This window comes from Gnatocerus cornutus, chromosome 1 (assembly GCF_029298725.1).
Source record: "Gnatocerus cornutus isolate USDA-ARS CGAHR chromosome 1, icGnaCorn1.1, whole genome shotgun sequence".
NCBI classification, from domain to species: Eukaryota; Metazoa; Arthropoda; class Insecta; order Coleoptera; family Tenebrionidae; genus Gnatocerus; species Gnatocerus cornutus.
In genome coordinates, this window is record NC_142233.1 from 24,596,906 (window position 1) to 24,620,474 (window position 23,569).

At 32.8% G+C, this 23,569-nt stretch overlaps 6 protein-coding genes, 2 long non-coding RNA genes and 1 other non-coding gene across 10 annotated transcripts in view; 2 read left to right on the plus strand and 7 right to left on the minus strand.

Moving 5' to 3' along the window:
• Window positions 1-359: 359 nt before the first annotated feature.
• LOC148180929 (uncharacterized) lies at window positions 360-907 on the minus strand. The gene is made up of 2 exons (XM_088049747.1): window positions 852-907; window positions 360-795 (listed from the first exon to the last, which is right to left on the minus strand). The coding sequence occupies exons 1-2, from the start codon at window positions 864-866 to the stop codon at window positions 442-444; spliced, it is 369 nt and encodes a 122-aa protein (XP_087905873.1). The 5' UTR covers window positions 867-907; the 3' UTR covers window positions 360-441.
• Window positions 908-4,210: 3,303 nt separating this feature from the next.
• On the minus strand, window positions 4,211-4,921 carry LOC148180930 (uncharacterized). Its single transcript, XR_015771693.1, has 3 exons — window positions 4,760-4,921; window positions 4,600-4,705; window positions 4,211-4,544 (listed from the first exon to the last, which is right to left on the minus strand). It is a non-coding gene; the product is annotated as an uncharacterized LOC148180930 (long non-coding RNA).
• Window positions 4,922-7,686: 2,765 nt separating this feature from the next.
• Window positions 7,687-8,333, plus strand: LOC148180931 (uncharacterized). The gene is made up of 2 exons (XM_088044289.1): window positions 7,687-7,713; window positions 7,773-8,333. The coding sequence occupies exons 1-2, from the start codon at window positions 7,687-7,689 to the stop codon at window positions 8,331-8,333; spliced, it is 588 nt and encodes a 195-aa protein (XP_087900415.1).
• Window positions 8,317-10,719, minus strand: LOC148180932 (uncharacterized). Its single transcript, XM_088049263.1, has 2 exons — window positions 10,347-10,719; window positions 8,317-8,624 (listed from the first exon to the last, which is right to left on the minus strand). The coding sequence occupies exons 1-2, from the start codon at window positions 10,353-10,355 to the stop codon at window positions 8,373-8,375; spliced, it is 261 nt and encodes an 86-aa protein (XP_087905389.1). The 5' UTR covers window positions 10,356-10,719; the 3' UTR covers window positions 8,317-8,372.
• Window positions 10,720-10,962: 243 nt separating this feature from the next.
• On the plus strand, window positions 10,963-11,846 carry LOC148180933 (uncharacterized). Its single transcript, XR_015771037.1, has 4 exons — window positions 10,963-11,131; window positions 11,251-11,428; window positions 11,480-11,543; window positions 11,589-11,846. It is a non-coding gene; the product is annotated as an uncharacterized LOC148180933 (long non-coding RNA).
• Window positions 11,847-12,142: 296 nt separating this feature from the next.
• On the minus strand, window positions 12,143-12,214 carry TRNAD-GUC (transfer RNA aspartic acid (anticodon GUC)). Its single transcript has one exon. It is a non-coding gene; the product is annotated as a tRNA-Asp (tRNA).
• Window positions 12,215-12,933: 719 nt separating this feature from the next.
• On the minus strand, window positions 12,934-16,396 carry LOC148180935 (DNA helicase MCM8-like). Its single transcript, XM_088045990.1, has 10 exons — window positions 16,175-16,396; window positions 15,748-16,125; window positions 15,437-15,696; window positions 15,290-15,394; window positions 15,039-15,200; window positions 14,250-14,627; window positions 13,994-14,206; window positions 13,838-13,944; window positions 13,407-13,791; window positions 12,934-13,173 (listed from the first exon to the last, which is right to left on the minus strand). The coding sequence occupies exons 1-10, from the start codon at window positions 16,317-16,319 to the stop codon at window positions 12,970-12,972; spliced, it is 2,337 nt and encodes a 778-aa protein (XP_087902116.1). The 5' UTR covers window positions 16,320-16,396; the 3' UTR covers window positions 12,934-12,969.
• Window positions 16,397-17,510: 1,114 nt separating this feature from the next.
• LOC148180936 (stromal membrane-associated protein 1-like) lies at window positions 17,511-19,596 on the minus strand. The gene is made up of 2 exons (XM_088048486.1): window positions 19,353-19,596; window positions 17,511-19,102 (listed from the first exon to the last, which is right to left on the minus strand). Exons 1-2 carry the CDS (start codon window positions 19,468-19,470, stop codon window positions 17,988-17,990), a joined length of 1,233 nt encoding a protein of 410 aa, XP_087904612.1. The 5' UTR covers window positions 19,471-19,596; the 3' UTR covers window positions 17,511-17,987.
• Window positions 19,597-20,668: 1,072 nt separating this feature from the next.
• Calx (sodium/calcium exchanger 3) overlaps window positions 20,669-23,569 on the minus strand; it is a 58,001-nt gene continuing 55,100 nt past the window's right edge. For both annotated transcript variants that reach the window (XM_088031000.1, XM_088031006.1), the window contains exon 8: window positions 20,669-23,553. In XM_088031000.1, the coding sequence (XP_087887126.1) occupies window positions 23,349-23,553 (205 nt within the window). In that variant the 3' untranslated portion in view covers window positions 20,669-23,348. The remainder of the gene's footprint in view (window positions 23,554-23,569) is intronic.

The following is a 23,569-nucleotide window of genomic DNA, read 5'->3' on the forward strand; positions in this document are numbered from 1 at the left end:
GTTTCATCTATGTTCCTGTTTTTTGCTGCTTTTTTACTTTTTGTTCATACATATGTTTTTATCCTGGATTTATATTTATTTGTTTAAATTTTTTATCCTGAATTTACTTCATAAAATTTGCGTGCTACTTTATCCGGATTCATTCCGTTTTTTAATGTACGCTTTCGTTTTTCCATAAGAATCACATAAATAGATTATAATCTATTTGGTTTGTCGTGCTCTATGTTGGACCCAAAAATATTTATTTACGTTATATTACGTTTATTATTACTGTAGATTGTTTGTTTATAATATAAACAATACATTTTTAGTTGCATTTATTGATTAAATAAGTATTAGTTACTACACAATAAATAATTAAATAAAAAATCAAAAATAAATAAAATCACAATAACACTGGCACTGTCGACATCGACGTATTTAGGAAATCTTCAGAAAAAATTACGTGACAGTTGGAAATCGGTCTCCACTGTCAGAATAGTGCCTCCTTGGAGCATACACTCTTCTTCTATTGCTCTGCGTTCTTCTAATCGAATAAACAGGTCGGAAGTAGTAATCAGAATAATATCTTGCATTTGCAGTATCCAACATTTCGCCATCCTCGTTCTGTGTCGGCGCATCCACCATTGGTACTATTTCAACTCCTAGTGGAACCACCATAAGACTATCTTCGTTTTGATCATCTTTAGGATATGACACCACAGGATTCCTTTCTTCATTTTGACCAGGTTTTGTGGCTGGTTTGGCATAAACCAGTGCAACCATAATGGCAACGCAAACGAAAAAATGTGTCATCTGCAAGAATTGTAGCGTTAGTTTTATCTTAGCTAATGAAGAAATTAAATACTTACAGTAAATGTTTTCATTTTGCTGCACTATCACTTCTTATTAGACTGGACTCTTGTGCTTTCTGACTTGTACTGAAGTGTTAAGCCTCCACTTAAATATATATATCCACTTTAGATGTTACCAGAAAATAATCAAATATTTTTCCAGAAAAAGCAATTACTCGTTATTGTTTGACCATCTTGTTAGATGTTCGTAAAGTTAGTCATAAATTATATTGACGCACGATCGCGATTGTTTCGAGTACTAATTTCATATTGGCATTAATTACAAATGTTAATTGTAAATTAAAGAAATATTTGGCGCCTTTTTGTTTAACGTCGGCACGAGTTTCTTTGCCCATCAACAAGTTTATGGCTATTTACAGTTTTGGTTGTTGATTTTAGTTATTTGCAGGCTTAAATTTTTGCTAAGCAATAATGACAGCATGTCAATATAATTTCTTTCGGACATCTTTCCGCTCCTTTTTCTAAGATGTGTTTGTTTAGTTTGTTTGCTCGCAGATTGTAAATTGTGTTACTATTATGCTCGATTTTCCGCGGATTTTTTTAACTGACCATAACAAGATGTTCTACAGAATTTTTGCACTCATCGAAATTGTAAGTTTGACCAATGTAATTCTTCAATTAAAGACTCCGTTTTAGCTCATTTTCAAAAGCCTGAGCACTTGTTTTACTGTCTGCTCCAATACAATTATCAAAGGACTGGCAATGGTGTTCTTCAGTGTGATGACTGAGATTTTCACTTACATGGTTTTGGGGTTGTGTTGTATCTTTATTACTTTGATTATTCAACTTCACGATTTTTACGAAAAGAGAGAGGATCAAGTAGTGGAAGTAAATTGCGGGGATACCAAAATGACGAAGAGCATTACACAGACGTAAAAACAATTTACATTCATTTGGCATGCTATTTTTAGATTGTGTTGGTACAAAAATAAACTGTGGATAATTAGGAGTACCTGTTCTTGTAACGGTTAGTCATCATTAATAGTGAGTGGCCTTAAATCTTTTATTGACAAAAGTAATTAGAGTGCGCCTTGTATCTTCCGTTCCGAATGGTATTGTGTTGAGAACAAAAGTTTTAGGTTATACGGTACATCTAGCTAATTTTTCTAGAAGAGTTTTAACCAAATCAAATGAAGGCATTATTCAAAAACATGTTTGTAAGGCATATTTAAGGAAAATTGTAAAAACAATTACTTTCAAAGTGCTCACCTTCTAACTAATTGAGGCTGTCTAATTTTAGAACGATGCCATAAACAATTTGAACCTTGTTTGTAAACAACAGTTTGCAAAAATCGATCAGTGGCTGTTTTGTGCATTTAACGTCTTACAATTAATTTTAACAATAAGGGACAAATTAATACTATAAAACAGCAAATTTAAGAAATGTCGCCTACCTATTCCAGTTTTTTAATTTTTGCCCCAATTATTATTATTATAAGTAACAATATCACTAGTCTTTTTAAAGTACAATGGCCTTCTGATACCAAATTATTTTTTTAGATTCTACAACACTTCTTTTCATCAGATTTACTTGAAAACTTGTAAAGTTTTGAAATTAGTTGACAGTGTTTTGAAATAGCAATTTAATAATCATGCCAACAACCTGTAAAACTGCGCCAGGATTAATCCCGTAAAAATTTTGAAAGACTGATCTCATGCCCCAAAAAACGCTGTTTCTAGTGATTTTTATGTCATTTTGCAAATAACTCAAGAATTATCAAATCAATTTTTATTTGAAATGCATCACTGAAAAGACTAAGATCTTTCTTTTTCGTTATTTTTTAGCGACTTCATTAAAAAAATAAATGCTATTGCTTACTAAACCCTAATTTTTAAGCACAAATTAAGTTGCAATAAGACTTTAATGCTAACATAGCCTAGATTAGCACATAGCATAACATAGCACAAAATGAGAAGGAAGGTGGTGGTTGTTGAAAATTTAAAACTTTCTTCCGGACATCTAGTGACAGAATAGATATTTACATAATAAGTGCGGAAAGTGAGCAATTTCGCACGAGTGTAAATGTAGATGCACGAGGCGCCAGCCGAGTGCAGATGTTACACGAGTGCAAGAAAGACAGTTTCCGACGAGTTGTGTACACTATTTTTCCTACGACCTTCCATCATCAGGAAGAAACCATAAGTCTTGACAATAGTTCATTTCTTATCTATTCTAATTATCATTTTTTACGACCATGAGGTTTTATATGAATAAAAGTGACGTATTCCACATAGTTAGATGGTTGATGTTTACGTACATCAATTTACGAAAGTAAAAGTCACTAGTGTGATATGAATATATCCGCACAGACCTGTCAAAATTGTCTTGTCAGAAACCACCTAACCAATTCATTTTTACCATTATGCATGTTGTTTTACAGTGAATCGTCTACATATTTAAGACAAAAATTTAAGAATTACATTTGTATTTCAAAATAACTGTCAATTTTGACAGGTCTATGCGGATATATTCATATCACACTGGTGACTTTTACGTTCGGAAATGGATGTACGAAAACATCAACTTTCAGAGTCATTTAACCATGTGGAAAATGTCACTTTCATAAGGGGTCGTAGGAAAACCCATGAACACAATCAATTTTACGAAAATTTGGAATGGAACAAGATTAATAATTATCTAGATTATGATTTTCCATTTTGATCAGTTAAATCATTTAAAAACGCGAGATTTATAAAAAAAACTAACATTTGTGTGTATTCAAATTAAAATTTTGTGCAAACTTTTAAAACATAAACCCTCTAAATTACAAAAGATGACGTAATACATTAAAAAATCATAGTGCCAATTATTTAGAGGTTTTCTGCAAAAAACGGATCAAAAACTTTTAAAAAACTATTTGTTGTGCGAAATTTTCATTAGTTTTTCTCAAATAATTTGGCAAAAATTAACTCTCCCGTCGATTTATTAGTTTGTTGAGAAGCTTGTTTCAACGATGATTCATGATTTTACAAGTGGTTAAGTAAAACTGGAAAAACTGAAGTTAAAGCGGTGTATTCAAAAAAAACTTATTTTACAAATATTTCCTGACCTGATAGTAAATAAAAGGGGGTTTATAGCTATTCAGAACCAAAAGACAATTCTATAATTTTGTCCAAAATTTGTTCATTAGTCCAATTTATACTCTATTTATAATAATTATTTAACTAATAAAAAGTTTGTGATTAGCTAATTTCAAATTGCTTTTTTTTATTTATTTTAAGATAGAATCCTTAGATCTTATGATACTTCTGATTAATTTTTTTGAACATAAAAATACATAACACATTTTGATTAAAAGCATATGCATACATTTAATAAAAGTTATACAATACAAAAAATAAATAAAATTTGAAACATCGTGTTAAACTACTCTAAAATCAATATCACAATATCGCATTCATAATTTTCGATTAACTTTATCCGTAGTAATATCCATAGCCTCTACTCCTTGGAACATAAACTCTTGCTCTTTGAGTTTGTCTTCTCCGATAAGCAAACAACGGTTGAAATACTATAGAATTGGCAGTTTCCATAAATTCGTGCTCTTCATTTCTTGGTGCTTCAAACTTCTGAACTGTGGCAGTAGAATCACTTTGAAGTTTCTTGCTGATTTCACCGTTTATAGGGGTTGAACCAACTTGGTTTGACAGCAGAAACACGACTATCAAACAAACAAATACACGTGTTACCTGAAAAAAATATTACAAAATTTTTATTTAAACTAAACAACAAAAGAAAACTTACGATAAATGTTTCCATTGTTAATAAAAATTTCTTGGCAGTCTAGATGTCAACACGGCCACTCTCAAACTTTGAGTGGTTTGGTTCCAATTTAACAACAAATTTATAGCTGCAATTTTGCAAAGCGTGAATATCAATCATAGTTCTTAGCAAAAGCACTTACACATTGTTTGCTAAAGGTGTTAGAGCTGTGATTCGGAATTATTGGTCATTTGTAAAACAAAAATACTTTTTAAGAGAACCATGAGACCATGAATTGTTTATTTATTTGTTTCTATACCATCAAAAGCTGGCTAAAAAACGGCAAATTTTAGAAGCATAAATAGTTATTTATAGCTACATAAATTATTACCAAACAACAACAATTTAATGAACATTGATTGGTCATTTTTGCGCCTCGAAACAATTTTCGAGGCGCAAATCATCGATTTATATTTAATTTAATTAAAAGCATGGCAGGTACAAAAAGAAATATTTAATATTTTTGAGAATAAAAAATCCAAAGACAACTCTAAATTTAGATTTGAGGACGTTTTATATTCGAAAGACACCTTATTACCAATGGTTGTATAAAATAAACGTTTTATTATGAAGTAAAGTAGCAACGACAGACAGGTGGGGCACCAATTTTAATTAACATTCAAAAAATTCTGACCAATTCTGATAAAAAATAAATTAAAACTTTTTATACCAAAATTGTCCATTTAGTAGGTAGGGGAGACTGAGGTATAATGATCCCTTTAGGTCTTTAGCACCATAGCTACAAATCTTTTATATTGATAAATCTACCACTTAGGCAGGAGCTTTGGCAACTAATGTACTACAAGTCCGCCTAAAAAAGCATCCGAAATTTTGCACAATTTTCATTATAATAAAATTTAAGTGCACCCATGGACCAGAGGTAAAATGATCTCTCGATTGGGTTAAAATGATTCCTTTCTATCGTAAGAATGTGTTATGTTAAAAAAGTTTTATAAGTTAAGCAAAATTTAGTGGAAACAGTGAATATATTTAAGCAATAAAATAAAAACAAAATGAACTTAAATAACAAGAAGTAAAACAACAAAATAGAGACTCTTATTGAAGACATAAATAAACATTAAAAGAATTACAATTTTTTTGTAAAAACGAATAGTTTTTAATTCCGCCAAATAGAAATTGCAAGTGAATATATTTTTTTCTTTTATTTTTACACGGCATCTAATCCAATCCTCTTCTTTTAAAGAGTAATTTTTTTTTCAACAAAAAATACATTCTAAAAATATTCTTTCTTTCGATTTTGTTTTTTATCACTGTCTTTTGTCAAATATCATACAATTATTCATATTAGAGGTAAAATGATCCCGGGATCGTTTTACCCAGTACCTAAGTAATCGTTTTACTCCAAGAGCAATAAGAACAAAGAACATAATCCATAAATTTACAACATGCAAGGTTGCAACTGAATCTACAAAAAATTGAAAGTTTAATGGTAATCTTTTAAAACACCACAGAGGTCATTTTGAAATTTTAATTCGAAAAGTAAAATACACTTGATTAAAAAATGCCTTACCTTACATCGAACCAAGAAAAAACATAAATATCGCTGTGATTCTTTTGAATATACACCGGTGCTTGTCCGACATATCCGCAGGTTCAGTAACATATTTAATCCTTTTATTGATCGATGGAACTAAGGACAGTTTGGAAATCAAAGGGAATCATTTTACCTCGAAGGATCATTTTACCCCAGTTTCCCCTACATACATTTTTCTGAAGAACGTATTAAAAAGTCCGTCATTTTTGAGACACCTGTATAGTACTATTGGCGACAACGAAATGTGACGATTTTTTCGTTGTCATGGATTTTTCTCTTAATTTCCAAAATGTCAATCAGACTTTAAGCAGTGGCGTTCTTGTTGATTTTTTTTTCACTGCTCTTAGCGACCGGTTTTCTTCAAATTTTGCAATGGCTTTTTGTTTTTCGACTACAGTTCAATGTCTAGTGAATTTTAACTAACTACTGTCATTAATTATCATCTGTGATTATCATAAATGACAATTAGAAGTGCGTCTGTGATTTAAAGTAAAAATTTTGTTGTCAATAGTATCCACATTGCCGAGAATAAATTTGTCAAAACGTTAAATTATTATAACTATCTTAAAACCTACAAACGTCGAATTATCATAAAAAAAACCTGGTTGTAACTATTCTATTTCATAACATGTACACCCACATAAAAAATGAATTAATTTACAACTGATTAGTCACTAAAATGGCATGAAGTTTCGTGTTGGTAAAAGTAATTAGAGTGTCTTTACGGTTGCCTTTAATGACACTCCGTCTCCTAAGAATAATCGATTTGAAATGCTTAAGTCGTTTAGAACACGACAAGATTCATTTGGAATTAACATTATTATTTACCTCAATGCATCTTTAATAGGTGTTCTTGGAAAATCTTGTCAATGTAACGCAATAGCGACGATTTTTCTCATTAAATGTCATCAAAGATCCGAGAAGAATAATAATCATTGAAAGTAGATTCGCTGACTCAGCAGATGCAATTTCACACATACTCTATAAACAGGTTGCCAAAATGAAATGTTTGAATGATGAATTTTTCCATGATGTGTTTTATTATTCAGTAACAAAGCTAATTGAATTTAGTAATTTTTGTAGTAAAAAATAATAACATTCATAGAAAAATGTCTAATCTGTCGCTAATGTCTGATCTTCTCTTCTCCTTATTAGGATTAAAAAATTGTGTAATCTAGTCTATTAATTTATTTTAAAACAAAATACATGAATCTTTTTTTTAGAACTTTTGTTTTACTTTCTCTAAAGAATTTGACTCACAATAGTAATGTCCTACAAAATTAGTAAAAAAATAATAATAAGATTAAGTCCCAAGAAATTGAAAAAGGTTTACAAAAATTTGTAGAAAAAAAAAACATTAATCTCTGTTCGTCTCTATAATAGAAAGTTGCTTCAAAGGGTAGTCCCTAATTAGCCCACTAATTACAAAACGGCACTATATAAGAATTACACCAAACTTTAAGGGCATTTACAAGCACAGTGTCCTTCTGTCAACATAAAGCTTTAAAATAACAATGTCTCCATCAAGCATTTTATATTTGGTAAGTTAATTTAAATTAAAAAAAGTCCACTTTACTAACATCTCTCATATTCTCTGAAGATCTCAATTTTGTCTTTGGCATCCTGCAACTTCTACAACATCCAAAACGAAGATGGTTCGTACAGGATTGGTTTTAATTCCGATGCTCAAAGCGAAACCCCCAATTCTCTTTTGGAACTTTTATCAAAATCCGCTGATTACACCATTGACAAAGCAGCTGAACAAAAACATCAAGAACCTGAATATTTTTACAACGAAAACAACATGGCAGAATCTAGAGACCTTCTAACTCCTCATTTGGAAATCTTGCAGCTCATTGAAACTTTTATCAGGTTTAAAGGAGAAATTGCTTCAAGAATCCAGGGTCTTATCTCCGACAACTCTGAACTTATTCGCAGCATTTATTCAACTGTGGTCAGCAAAATTGGCACTCTTCACTCTTTTACTCTGACTGGTATTAAAATTTTGAGAACCGTCTTGCAACTTGCTATAAACTTGATGGCGCAGTGGCAAATTAATCTACCGGGAGTTTCCTTAGATGTCAGTGTAGGAAATGGAGTGAATAGTGGTCAAGCATCGTCATTTTCGTTCAATAAAAACACTCTTTTTGGTAGGAAATAATTTGTAATAATAAAACTTTATTTAAAATACATTGGTTACTTATTTACGAAAATTGTATTTAATTTGAGGGACATCAAAATCCTCCCAGTTGTTTCCATACGGGTAGAATTTTCTTGCTGGTCTTTGTGAACTATCGACTGCTTGCCTTTCATATTTGTCGTAGCCTAAAGCTTGTCTGGCTCGAGGAATATTTGTTGGTATTACCTGGGGACCGTAATTGTCGGGTTCTTGAATCCCAATAGCGTAGGTGTTGTGGTATAAAAGTGCCAGAAGAAAAATGACCCAAATTTGCTGAAATAGATGGATGTATCTAAAGATCTTTGAAGATTGATGATAAAAATTGCTAATTTTCAGCAAAATTTAATTTAATTTTTGTAGCTTAAAAAATTGGAAACCCCTAAAAACAGACTCTAGAAATTTAAGTTAAGTCAAATGTAGAGTTTGACAGTATTTTTCTTCGACCTCTAAATTATACTAAAACAAAAGTTTCGAATCGAAGAGTTAAACTAATTTACAAATTTCAACTTATTTTATATCCCGAGATCGTTCAAGGGTTTGTTCTCATCTTAAAAAGTCATTACAACTCATTTTATTTCGTTTTTGTAAAAATATTTAAAAACAGTAAAAAAGTTCTTGCTATAATTTCTTTGTTGTTTCATTTCTAGGCTAATTGCTAGGGTAATAATTAATATTGTTTGGTAATAATAGAATTTAGAAAAAACATTATTTGACTACATTGTATATTATTTTAAGGAAACCTGTAAACATACATTTTCAAAATTAAAAAAAAAAGTGTTTTAAACACAGAAGTAAATTTCCTTTCAAGGAAATTACTATAGGTACATTTTTATTTTTTAGACTATATCGCTTTTAGCGCCACTTAATTATAACACGTCAAAATTATAATTTTTATGTTTTTATGTTTATTTTTTTAGGCTTATAAAAAATAGGTACCTAAGTAATGGACTTGTTCTACATATATTGATTTTCGAATTCAGGGAACACGATTTAATAGAAAATTATCAAATTTGATCGTAAGGTTTTTGCTTCATTTTGTTCCCTTGAAAAATAATAATTTTAATTTTTATTAAATATCTGAAAAACAAGACGTGGTAAAATATTCTATCTTCAGAATTCTTTGAATTCCTTGAAAAAAGTCTTTCAGGCTCAACTAATCCCATCATGGGATATGAAACCTTGAACAATAATTGTTATTTAAATAAATAGTATATAAAAATCTGAAAATCAAACCTTAGAACCTGAAAGTCCATCAACTCGAAAACTAAAAAAACTCAAATCCTGTCAAAAATTTGAATTTGTATCTTTTTTCAAGCAATAGATTCTTGAACCAGTTTTATAATAAAAATGGATGCAGTATCCTTAAATTTTATTTGGTCTTTTCAAACGTTTTTTGATTTATCAATGATCAATAACAATTTTCTGTTTTGACTTAAAATTGAGTAAATTAAAATTTTTATAATTTAAAATACGCTGAGTTAACGAGTCCTTCTGAAGTTCTGAGACATCCTGGATGAATAGAAACCACTAAGTTTACTTATTTTTGTACATTTATTTGCAGTGAATGTAACGATTCTATGTGAAATGTTGTTAGAGTGAGAATGCAAGAAACAACAGAATGCTAAACAAATAGAAATTATGAAAAGAAAAGGTCAAAAAATTATCGCATACACTCAAAATTTCTTATGTAACAATCGACAATATTCAGAAAATCTGAATTTAGCCAAACTTAATGAATACTGCACACATTTTTAATTACGTAAATCCTGCAAATATTTTTAAGGTATCTAAAATTAACGCATTCATCGATGTTTTTGAAATCATATTTCCATATTTATGTGAATTGTGATGTCACTTTAAAACAACGTTTTTTAATAAAAAACAAGCAAAACAAATTTTTTGTTTACCCGTAATTTTCCAACTCCGCTAAATTAGAAATATTACAACAAAAATGAATTACCGGTCAAATTAAATTAGAGAATTGAAATTACTCACCAGATGCATTTTTAGGAAATCCCGTGTTGTTTCCTGCACACTGTTTCACTCTTATCTCGCGACTAACTTTTTTTTAATAATATCTTCATCTTCTCGAATAAATTTACTTTCAATTATAACTATGATGGGGATATGATCCGCCTATACTTGGCCAGACGTAGCTTTCTAGTCACAACATAACTATTTATTGTGAAAAAAACACTTATTATAAATTACGAATAAATTAGTCATCTTCAAATTACGTAAATTGGCCCAGATGATCAAATTCTTTCGAAAAACGCGCATATCCTGCTAATATTAATCGTAATTAGAGGTACCCTTTGGCTATACAATTAATATAAATATCATGTATGAATAAATATTATTTATGTTCTAAAATCACGATAAATTAATCAAATTTCAAGGCCTGTAACTGTGCTGCAAGAGTTTAGTCTGCAACTTTAGAGCAAAGTCTTGATGTTACGTATGTGGTCGAAGACAAAATATTATTAGAGTCATTGTTTGGTTCAAATTATTACGACAAAGACACCAAATCATAATTGTTGAGTATTTATCAATGATGATAAGGGTCAAGGTTGATATCCTATAGCAATATTTAACTTTCAGTCTCTAATTCAAAGTCAAGGAAAATTAACTCTTCACAATGTGAAAAAATTGTATTTCGACAAAATTTTACTTTTTGGATTGCATTATAAATAAAAATTTAAACAACAACACCTATAAATTTGTAAACAAAAAATCATCAGCATGAATGACAAAAACTCATTGTTTTAAAGCCTTGACGGGTGAGTGACGACCTTCATAATTTATTGTTCCCTTTCATCCCATTATTCGTGGTTCAGCATAATTTTCGCATCTTCACTACTTGCAATTGAAAACACGTCTTACTTTTTTTTTATTTAAGACATCATCGTTTTATTTTAAACAGCAATTTGCAAGAACCAGTAGTTTTTTTATAACGACTCTTTGTTGATGGTGCGTATGTAAATTTTGCCCTTTGCTTGAATCTGGTATATAAAAGAACATGTCTGAAATACACTCAAGTCTTGTTTGGTGTGTTGAAGATCATGAAGAGAAAATTGGTGAGAAGTTTTGTTAGTTAACTTAATTCGATTCTGATTGTTTCTGCTTAGACAGCATTGCTCATCCTCGTGCTCACCGTCGTGGTGGTTTGGTCGGAGGAGGTGTCCACTGAAGGTTGTCTCAAATTTGAAGTTTTGTTTTATTTGTAAGTAATTTCAGGAAGTACCACTTTAACGACTGGGGTGCCTGGAAGTGTTAACAACAATGGAGATATTGGGGTTCAAATGAGTAATGGTACTAGACTTCAAGGAGAAGATCGATATGCAAGTGGACACGCAAAAGTAAAAGATTGAAATATGAAGACTAGAGGAAAAGAGAAAAATCAAACTATCATCTGCTTTTAAATACTCAAGTTTAAGTTGCCTTTGTAGACAAAAAATATTCTTTTGCTATCTTAAATATAATATTTCGCAAGTATTGTTGATAATGATAATAATTTATTCGAAGAATGGACGGAAAGTTCTGTAAAAATTTCCATTTACTTCTCAGAGAAAAGGCATGAAATACCAATGCAAATAGCGACTAATAATAAATAATAACTTGCCTTCTATGAATTTAATTATAACCGCCGATGCACGAATTAAGTATGTAAATTGAGAAACAATCAAGCGTGAATAAATTATAAATACACGCAGGAAAATACAAATCATTATAGTTTTAAGTGTCAAAAAAATTGAACACCATTATTTTTACGAATAAAAGAAAAAAAAACCCTCCCCGGCGGGGAATCGAACCCCGGTCTCCCGCGTGACAGGCGGGGATACTGACCACTATACTACCGAGGATATATTCTAGACATTCAAAATACAAGTACTTAATACTCCGTCGAATTTAAGTGTACGATACAATTTAAATTTTAGCAAAAGGTATGGATTAGGATCCATAAGTCCAAAGATCACGCAATAATCTTCAAATGAATTATTTTCTATTTATAAATTTAAAAATTTTGCGCATGCGTCAGTCCAATTGGCCGAATCTCCTACATTTTCGTTTACTTACTTAATCAGCTGGAAAACTACCTGTGCCCTAGAAAACCTGACTTAAATCCAATTTTTTCGTTTATATTAAACGTAAGTTTCGTTCACATCTGTCAAAATTACTAACTGTCAATCGAAATTTTAGGTTATTTCGGGCACCGATGATTTTCTCAAATATAGCCAACAGATCGCTTTCTAGCGCTATCGCTAGGATTCCAATGATTCAGTTCCGTTATGGGGCTTCTCGTGATCAACATAAAGTAAGTTCAGCTGTCACAACTCCTGGGGGTGCCCCCGGAGGCAAACCTGGCCAACCAGCAAGTAACGAGCCCATTTACGATTTCCAAATTCCTCAACGATGGCGAAGACGCCCCATTAGCGAGGAAGAAATTGCGTACATCAATAGAGGGGGCCCCGAATAATTTATGTGAAACAGTATTGTAATTTCAAGAGATGTAAGTAATGTAGTTATTGTTAAAGTCATCTGTCACTGTTAATTGTTCCATTTAAATATAATATTTAATTGATATTTTTTAGAAAATTTTATTTACAAAATTACATAATCACAAGTCTGCAGTTACCAGTTGGTATTTGTTGGCGCCTTTATTTAAAATGAAACCTTGAAGGTTCAGACTTTCAAGAACTGAAAAAAACTTCATGGGGTTAATTCCAGCGTCTTCGCTTAAACTGCGGATTTCCTTGGTCGTGAAAATCGATTTTGAATCGGATTCAGACTGTGCTTGCATTAGTCTTAGCAATTTCATCACCTAGAAAAACATGTAAATAAAGATAAGTTTTAGCAGCAAGACTTGTGGGGTAATCAGATTATTAAATGGATTTAAATCAACCCAAGAGCACAATAATCTATAAATTACCTAAAATTAATACACTTTAAAACAATAATTCAATTCCACTTAAAAGAATAATTAATTAAGAGTGGAACTTTTTTTTGCCTTTCTACCAAATCAAAAGCAATTTTAAAACTAATATTGCTAATTACTTGATTCTTGGTGCTCATTCCCGTGCCATGTGAAGACCTCGTCGTATCAACAGCACCAACTTCATTCGTAAAAATATCCATCAATGTTTCTTTCATTATTTCTACCACGTCTGCTGCATCTTCCTTGGTAGCCAATTCTCTTAACTCCGCTTTAGCCCTCGCTTGAGTTAATCTAATCAAAGAATTCAACTGTCTAGTTGTAATAGGAGTACAATCACCCGTTTGATACTGTTTCCGCAATTCAAGAAAGTAATCTTTTAAAACTTGCTTGGCTTCGTCTGACAACTGTGGCTTAACGTATCTTTGGGCATAAGCGATGTATTTTCGAAATAGGCTATGGGGTAGAAGCTCGATGTCCTCGTCGTTTTGCAGACTTAACCGTTCTCTATTAAATGCTCCGTTAAGTCACGTGACATTGAAGGAGGGCTTACCTTAAACTGTCGTTAGGCTGGGATGCTCGAGAAAAAGTTTTATTTATATTTGATGTTGAACCCGAGCGAAGAGCTAGGACATGTTTTGAAAGTTTCATGTCTATTTCCTACAAATTTAAACAGACAATTGTTTGGTTGTTTGGTTCAACGTCTCACCTCATTGGGACGATCCAGAAGAATAAAAATCAAATCAAATCGCGACAACATCGGCGAACTAATCTTCAAATTCTCTGCAATAGTCTTCGCTTTATTATAGTGTCCTCCAGCTGGATTAGCAGCGGCTAAAATCGTCGCGCGAGTCGGCAATGTTCCCACAATTCCAGCTTTAGCAATACTGATACTCTGCTGTTCCATAGCTTCTAAAAGAGACTACACCCCAAGTAAAAACAAAGACTATCTTCAACTAACTTACCGCGTGTTGAGTAGGCATTTTATCAAACTCATCAATACAACAGCATCCTTGGTGAGCCAGCATCAATGCTCCTGCTTCTAAAGCATACTCTCCTCTACTTTCTCTCGTAAGGGTGACTGTTAAACCTGCTCCTGTACTTGTATTACCACAGACATAGACACCTCTCGGTGCGATATTAACACAGGAATGTAACATTTGAGATTTGCCTAGACCTGGATCACCGACTAGTAAGACGTGAGATTCTGCTCTCGTCTTGTCGGATTTGGTGCCTCCAAAAAGGGAAAGGAGTAAGCCGGCTTTTACTAGTTCGTAGCCGTAAATGTTGGGGCAGAGAGACTGGACCAGGTAGCGAAAGAGGTTGGGGTGCCCGTGGATTTTCTAGAAATTGCAAAAAATGAATGAATTTTTACGTTTCCTTGTCGTTATGAAAGGTAAACACGCCTGGAACAAGATGCAATGGGACAATATGGTGAAAAGCGGGACAGAGTCAAGAAAGTTGTAAAAGAAACAAAAGAGAAAAAAAAGGAAGATCCGGAATTGGGTGCAAAGAGAAGTACATAATAAGATCAGAAACATCTGAGATAATAGAAATAAAAGATATACTAATAATTAGCTTTTAGTCAGTTGGAAACATAAGGAGAAAAGGAACAAGAAATCACATGGCAGCAAAAAAGCGCGAAGAACCACTCAACAAAAGTAGACCGTACGCAATAAAATATCTAACAAGTTTAAGGAAGCAGATTCGCATGGTATGACAACAATAAGGTAAATAAGTGAGAAACTCCTTACTTCAATGGCGTAATAGTCGGTAATGTTGAATGTCATCCGATCTGAAGCCCCATAACTGCCTTCACTTTGATTCTTGTTGTTAACAATAGATATTCCATCCAAGTATAAAAGAAACAGACTGTTTTGTTTGGCTTTATTCGAGCGTTCGGCACTGTTGCGTTTCTGAAAATTTTGTAATTACCTAAATTAGAACAAAAAAATGTGAGACACTCGTAAATGTTAAACAAAAATATGACAAAATGCAAACAGACCTTAATCACTCCAGTTATTGTGATATCATTTCCAGGAGTGCAAGTATCGACCAAATCTGCTGTGAGCTTACACTCAAGTGTCCTAGGTACCCGTCCATTCTCAAACTATTTTTTTTTTATTTAATGTTGATAAAAATTAGTGCATACCTCATCACTACCGGCCATTTCTTGGATTTTTATGGACTGAGAGCCAACAGTTGTATTGTATGGCGAAGAATGTAAAGGCTCAAAGTGTGATTGAGCTCTACATTCTTCAGTCATGCATTTATTAGGAATTGTGTAAACATTATCTATTTGTCTAACAACTTGAACACCTGTACAAGTACTGCAAGAAAATGCAATATATAGAGGAGTGATCTTAATGTTAGAGGCTTTAATAACTGTTCCTTTCAATGAAACCAGCTTTCCTAAAATAATAATTTAGACAGTAAAATATTCAAATAAAAAGGTTGTTTTACCGTAATTATTTACTCTAATATCCCTAACTTGTTGGATAGGCTCATAGTTAATAAGTCTGGCCCTAATTATGGTTAAATTCTTTTTTTGAAAGTTGCCTTCAGGAGAATTTTTGTTTTTTTCTATAATATCATTCATAATAGTTTGGTGCATTGCCAAGCTCATGCAATTTAAACAAAACTCCGTATTATTAATAATTTCAGTCTTTAGATTTCTCCATTCAGTCGATAGAGGATTGGAATTTGAAGTTATAGTTTTGTAGTCCACTGTGAAAGACTGTATCACTATGATGTCTTGAAATGAATAAATACCAGCATTGTTTTTAATAAAGTTTTCAAACTGAACAACACAGCTGATTAACTGATCAACCTTCATGTCATCTGAAAGAAAAAGTTACATTACTTTTTTAAATAACTATCTAATACTGACCTTCTTCAGGGAAGTATAGTTTGAAACCAAAATATCCATATTTTGGTTCGTGGTTAAAACTAACCGCTGTTCGAACTAAATTAACATTGATTTGTGGTTTCTTTTTCTTGAACCAGGGTCGTTTAAAATTTCTAGAATTGGACATTCTTATAATGTTTAATTGTTTTCGAAACTTTGAGGTTATATTTTGGAGATTTAAAAATGACAACCTGCAGTCACTGCCAACTTAGAAAAAATTAAAGTTACTAATATGGTAGCAACACAATCACGTGGTTAGTGGCACAGATATCGACGGTTTACGCGGGATTACAGGTGCATGGAATGAAATGAAATCTAACAAAAGTCGATTAATTAATGGGGATACCATGGCTAACTTCATTTATTTGGACTGTTCCTGAAAAGTGTGAGTATAAGGTTACTGGATGGCAAAATCTAGTTTTAATAAATGCAAATTATGTTTCAAAAAAACGGTATGAAAAGTAAAACAAATCGCGCCTTGAGAACTATAAGGTTCTATTAAGAACGGTAAGGACACTTTCGAAGACAATTGTTATCTCCAATTATTGTCTGAGATCGGTATAGTCCTTTACGTTCGTGATGCTTATAATATTTTTTGCACGATAGACAAATTTCGATTATTTTTATAATTTTAAAATGTTACAAATAATTGACATTAATTGTTCTTCAATAATTCCTGAAAAGTCAAAATTTCGGTATGAGAATGGACATAAATTCTTTTTTTTAAAGTTCTAGAACGGTAAGTAAATTTTGTACTTACCGTTTTGTTTATCTTGGTAACCAATAAATTCAACTTACTGTCCCAACAGCAAGCGCGGTAACTAAGCAAAATTGTTCTATCGTACAAAAAACAATTAAATAATTCATTTAAAACATTGATTAACGCCTGTATTTTATTGGCGACAACTACATGAAGGATCGTAGATATTTCAACATTAATTAAAAACAGTGGAAGCCGATACCGAACGGTGATGTCAAAAACAAAATTACGTCTCAGTTTTATAATACATCATACTACAAGAAAAAGTACCATATTGGTACTGTAATTGCTAAATATGCGAGGGCTATATATAACTGATCTAGATCGTCACAATAATAATTCAATTCAAACGTTTGCAGATTCCACTGCAAGTTTGTTTTCTGGAGATTTCAAGTCAATGAATTATGAGGATGAGATTAAGGTGTTCTCTATACTTTTGCAAATTATGTAAAACAATTCGATGACTTCTTTTGAAGAAAAGCGATAAATACATACCTATAAACGGTATAAGCTGTCGTAAAATCGGAAGATGTATCTTACATACTTAAAACCACTAGCAATTTTCAAAGAAATTTATTGTTTTATGTACCGACATAAATTTACTTACAACATATATAAGCAATCAAAATTTTCATACATTTCCATATTTAAAAAAGTATATAATGTTATGTAATCGTAGGTACTTAATTTTGTGTTCAACTTACATAACAAAATGAACTTGCAACAGTCTTAAGTAGAAGAAAAAATGTAAAACGTTGGAACATGTAACATTACAGTTTTTAACTTTTGCACTTAATAATTTCTTTTAGAATAATTCCCTCCATGTAAAAATATTGCAACACCCAATAAATAGTTTTGTTATTAATATTTTATAAATCACAATTCTAGATAAATGTGCAAGAACATATTTAACCGAATGTCTCTTACAAGAAGACGCAAATAAAAAAATAGACCACTTTATAATATCACTGAGAAACATAATAGTGAGCAACAAAAAAAGAGAAATAAGATGAGATAAGTTTATTAAGGTAATATTTACTGCCATATATTGGTGGCGAGTGTGGGCGCGGCATTAGCAGCAGGTTGATTATTTAAGCTCAAAGTATTGAACTGCTGTTGCAAACCGTTTTGATTGGCGAAAAAAGGGTTTGGCGTTTGCGCTGCGTTGAACCCCTGAGGAAACTGCCCGAACTGTCCGCCTGCTGCAAATTGAGTGTTATTGGGGAAATTACCGAATTGATTTGGGCCGTTTTGAAACTGATTAGTCGCAGGAAACTGACTAACTGGCGCGGCAGGCATTTGACCTTGTACCGGGAATTGTGATTGGCCACCCCATTGAGCGAACTGACCCGTGGGCGGAGCCATCGCGAAACCCTGCTGTTGTTGCGGGTAACCCCCAAAACTCTGAAAATTCTGTGCTTGGAAATTCCCCTGGTAAGGCATCTGGCTTTGAAATTGGTTAAAATTATTGGTTGGTGTGTTGCTATATAGTGCTAAAATACTATCTTTTGTTAGTTTTACTTTCTCCTTCTCAGTGGGGGCGGTTTGATTGAAGAAACTCTCCTCTTCGCTCTTCGCGGATTTCTCTTCTTCTTTCTTTTCTTCGTTGGTCGCCGGAGCTGAGAGGAATCCACTAAAGCTGTCTTCCCCGTTCTGTAAACCTAAGAGATCATTTTCTTTCTTTGCTACTTCAGGTGTGCTCGTGACGCGTCCCGGTTTAGGGCTCGGGTTCTTGGGTTTGGGCAATTGGGGCACTTCTACATTAGCTATGGGTTTCTTTTCAACGACAGTTTTCTTTTTTCGTTTCTGTTTTTCGATTTCCTCATCAATTTCTTTCTCCCAATTGACTTTCGGCAAGGTTGGGGGCACCCATTCTCTAGCTATGTACTTCTTGTGTTCATACTTTGCTCTGATGAAAGATTCAAGACTTGAATCGTTCTGGGGTCTTCTGAAATTGTCAGGGAGGTTGGCTTCATACACTGCTCGAGCTCTGGAGTTGCCCATTTGTTGCAGTGACACCACCTGTTCGGGGGTCCACGTGTCCAAGTTCACCGACTTGACTTTTGAGATGTGGACACCCAAGTTTCGATGAATTCCAGCACATCTTATGCACAAAAATACGCCTATGTTCCAGGAAGCCCATCTTGGACCTAAAATGAAATCAAATCCCAATAATTATCATACATTTAAAAGGATCTGGTTAATGCAAATTCAGAGTGAAAACAGAGGATTTATCTCTATTATTAGAATTGAAGGCAACAAAGATAAGATTGAAACTTTAGGATAGAATTTGTAGGAAATGCGACTAAAATTTTGTCATGTGGGTGGAATCGGTGCCACGTTGATACACAATGTGTAAGCAATTGATCTTTTCAATTAAATGTTTTATGAGAAACATACCTTTAGAGTCACAATCCACGCAGTATTTATTATCTTCGTCACGAAGAAGACCATTAAGAACTGACTGACATTTATCTTGTAATTGCTTCGTTTTGTCTTTTTCTGTTTTCGTACTCATTTCTATTAAATTTATTTATAAAAAATCTATAGCAAAACGGATTCGTAAATGACAACGGGGGTGGTTGCCATTTACAAACGTCAGTAACGTCACTGAACCGCGTACGCATGCGCGCGGCTGTCACCGTTCTGTCAACGGTTCGATTAGTTTTCTGCGCAAGCGCGCCAAATTTGAAAGTCGATAGAAATCTCAAATTCAAACATCTATTTATCGATGCGTGGCGTTTAATAAAATCCTCGGATGAATGTTTATGATAATTATTCTAGTACATTAATAGTATTGCGTCGTCTATTGCAAAAGAGGATTAAATTAGGATGCGTTCTTCTCGTAAAATTAATTCCACCACAATCTGGGTTTTATGTATTTTGAGACGACAAACAATGACAAACAACATTATTTGCTGAATTTGTTGAGTTAAGAACATTAAAGGGATCTGGTGTCTTTAAAGAGCGTCCGGTTGTTCCGCCACAAAGGAAAATTCTTGCTTTGTGAAGAAAAAATCCGACATAAACTTGAAAGCTTGGAATATTTGCGTACTTTAGTTACAGCCACTTTCATAATAAAATTATTTGCAGTGTTTCATATGTATTATCTAATAGTAATAGTCCATCTAGCTACATGCTAAATTATAGAAATAAAGAATTATGACCTTGAAATGTCGATTTAAAATAAATAGAAGTTCACAAATACATAGTTTAATTATGCTCCATGATCAAATTAATTTTCACTTTCTTCCTCTTTAAAATATGGAATGCATTCTACGCTACGTTTAGTTTACTGGCTTTCACCCTCGTAACTATTATGACTCATGATCATGAAGTTTTGTTTCGGTTGAAGGATACTAAAAAAAGAGTACTTGAAACACGCACGTTGTTTTTGGACACACTTTATCCTTCATGGATAAATGCATTCATTTTTGTGCCATTTAAATCCATAAAAGCATTTAAAAACCGTATACAGACAGTGCCCATGCATTTTCTAAATTCTTCAACAGTATTATCGGTTTCGAATCGATGTTGGTTTGTGAATAAAAGATGAGATCTTTTAAACTATTTGCGTACGTGCATGGTTCATACATAATTATGAGAGCTGTAAAACTCATTACGTCTCAAGATACCAGTCCGATAAAGATGCTTTTGTGTACCGAGTACTAAAATTACAATTTTGCAGACAATTGATGAAAATAAAACACAGGAGGTCAACTAGATACATACTTTATTCATACTTTATTGAATCGAACAATCTTTTTAAATTTAACCGTTAATTGAATATCATGACAACAACTCTAGCAAATATCCATTGTATAATATTTTTTGGTTCATTTGGCTTGCACCGTTGTGCCAAAGATATGTAACAATCTAAAACTACATAAAGTAATAAAAAAATATAATCTAAAATAAAACAACTTTAACAAAATTTTTAAAACTCACTATGACTACTTGAAATTAAATCTGAATAAATATGTTCGTAAATAAATTTACATTTCTTTAGGGACAAGATAATACAATTCTTAGGTAGGTATGTGTTAATCGAGTAGGAATTTGTTGTCTCAAAACACTGTTTACAGTAAAGTGGCTCTAAAACACGCACAATTTATATTTAATTATTGGACTTATTACATCTGCGGATGTAAAAATTTTCATAATTTACATTTACATCTAGGTACAATGGCAAAATATGCTATCATAAAAAAATATCAATAAGCTGTGAAGTTACCGTTTTTGAATTTGAAACTACAAATTAAATCGATAATTAATTCGAAAACATTTCCGAGAATAATTCTATTGGAAGCCCTCTATGAAACATGCAAACGGGATGATTTACGCGTAAATCAATCAAACAATGAGTTAATCACACAGTGCATCGGATACATTCAATTCTAGACTCGCCGGACAAAAACCAAGTTCCGATAATTCGAGGCGCCCTTACAACAATTCAGCCGAGCGGGTTTGCTTTGCACTCACGTATAGTAGATATTTTATGAAAACTTAAAAAAAGACGCAATTCTGGGCTTATTTTCTGCATATTTTTGCGGAAGTTGATGGTGACGCGAATCAGCGATGCACAACACGGCCTAATCCATGTACAGTGACGGAACTAATTTAAAGTCATAGAACGTACGCGGGGCAAATTCTATTAAATTGTTTCGGTAGCTTAACGACAGAAGTAGCTGATTAAGTTAACTGCTATTATCATCCAAAGATGTAGAGAAAGTTCATTATTATTATTATTATTATTACACAACGGAAAACGGAGGAAGCAATTGGCGCCTATGTGTATAGACAACCCGCATTGCTGGAAAGTTTAGATAGGCATCAAATTGTAGACGTTGTAATGTTTCTTATTATACCTAATGTAAATTTTTCCAGAGTCAGAATTACATAATTATTATGTTTGACAGATTTAGTTTATTTTTATTAATTACTTGCAAATTTATTTCAAAAAGGACGTAAATGCCGGCAAAATTCACGCACGTTTAATTAGTTCCATCATTTCCAACCCCCTAAATTCTGGTCCCTTCAGTCCGAACTATCACAACTTGATGACACAAACAAAACAACCATCAAAGTTTCTAACTATATATCTGGAAGTGTTTAATATCTAAAGATCTGGTTTAAAGGAACCGGTAATTGGCTCTTCTCTCTTATCTTTTGATAATGTAATGTAATGGGATCAAATTATAATGGAATCGCTACAGGTGTTGCTACAACTAGCTACTGTCCATTTAGAAAAATCGTTTTATCAACTTTGATTTAGTTTGCTACATGTACAAAACCTAAAGGGATGTATTGGAATACTTGAAAGATCATTACTTTTAGAAGTTATCTGAAAACAAGATCACAGTGTGTGCTACATACAGTTCATAAAATCCAGTCTGACAGGCCACTCCGGAGAACACAAGAAGACTTCTCATACATCCAGGAATGTTTTACAGCGTTGATCACGCGACGCAATTTTATGGACCGTTGGCACTGAACTAAATGGAAGATCTACATTACAATGATATGACTGGATTAAAAGGTTAACAAAATAATGCCTTTTAAATATTCCCATACCTACAGTACACATTCAGAATATTTACTACCGAATGGTTCCGTTCGTCAGCCTTTTGAATGTATTCTTGTGTATATAATTTGAATTCCCATTTTAATTACATCGTGGTCTTTTTAAATCACTTTTAACACATTTTAATATCTAAGATGACTAGAACTATAGATATACAGGTGTTCGGAATATGGCGCCCACTATTTTCAGATAGGTACGTCAATTTCTGAAAGCTGCATACCATTTAACAGCACAACATTATAATAATTAAAGTTGACTTAGTCCTGTAGGCTATGTTATTTGAACACTCGCACAGTCTAAGGCTAATTCAGACTATAATCTAGTTCAAGATTATTCCCTTTGAAGTGCGTAATTATGTATGTTATTTAAAAAAAAAACCGCTACTACGAGGCAAAAGAAACATTTTTTGTACTAGCATCGTTATAAAACTGATTCATTAAAAATATAATCTAGTACAATGGCAGGCCTGTCTTTAAGGCAAAAATTAAGTCTATACTTCAACCATGAGATGGAGACAATGAATCGATAAGCAGAAAGAGTTGTGTGAAACGGACCAATCACCATATAGTAATAAATGTTTCAGCCAATCATATGACTCGTATTTCCTCACGTGACGTAGTTGAGGTTATGTATTGAATTGTCAGAGCCGTATGATTGGCTCTTAGAATTAAGTACATGTTAGAAGCCTTAGACTAAGTATGTGGTAACCACAACCAGGGTGACTAGTACTGGCTTTATAAATGGAACGCTGATTCGTTGTTAAGTTTACCAAGAACTGGACGAGAGCCGTTGAAGAACTCCACATACACGTTCTAGAATGTTTTAATGACATGATAAACTTCCAGCGTTGACATGGTAAGGTAAAACAACCAAAGACAGAGAAAAAAAAACGATGTTAGGTACTTGAGGCACTTTGGTCCTCCTAACTCGCCACCGACTATACGCGATCTTCGCAGGAAAAGCACTAGGATGCAAATCACCGCCTCCGAGCAGAATATCGTCACAGAGAATGCCAAGCTGAAAAAAAAGTCTT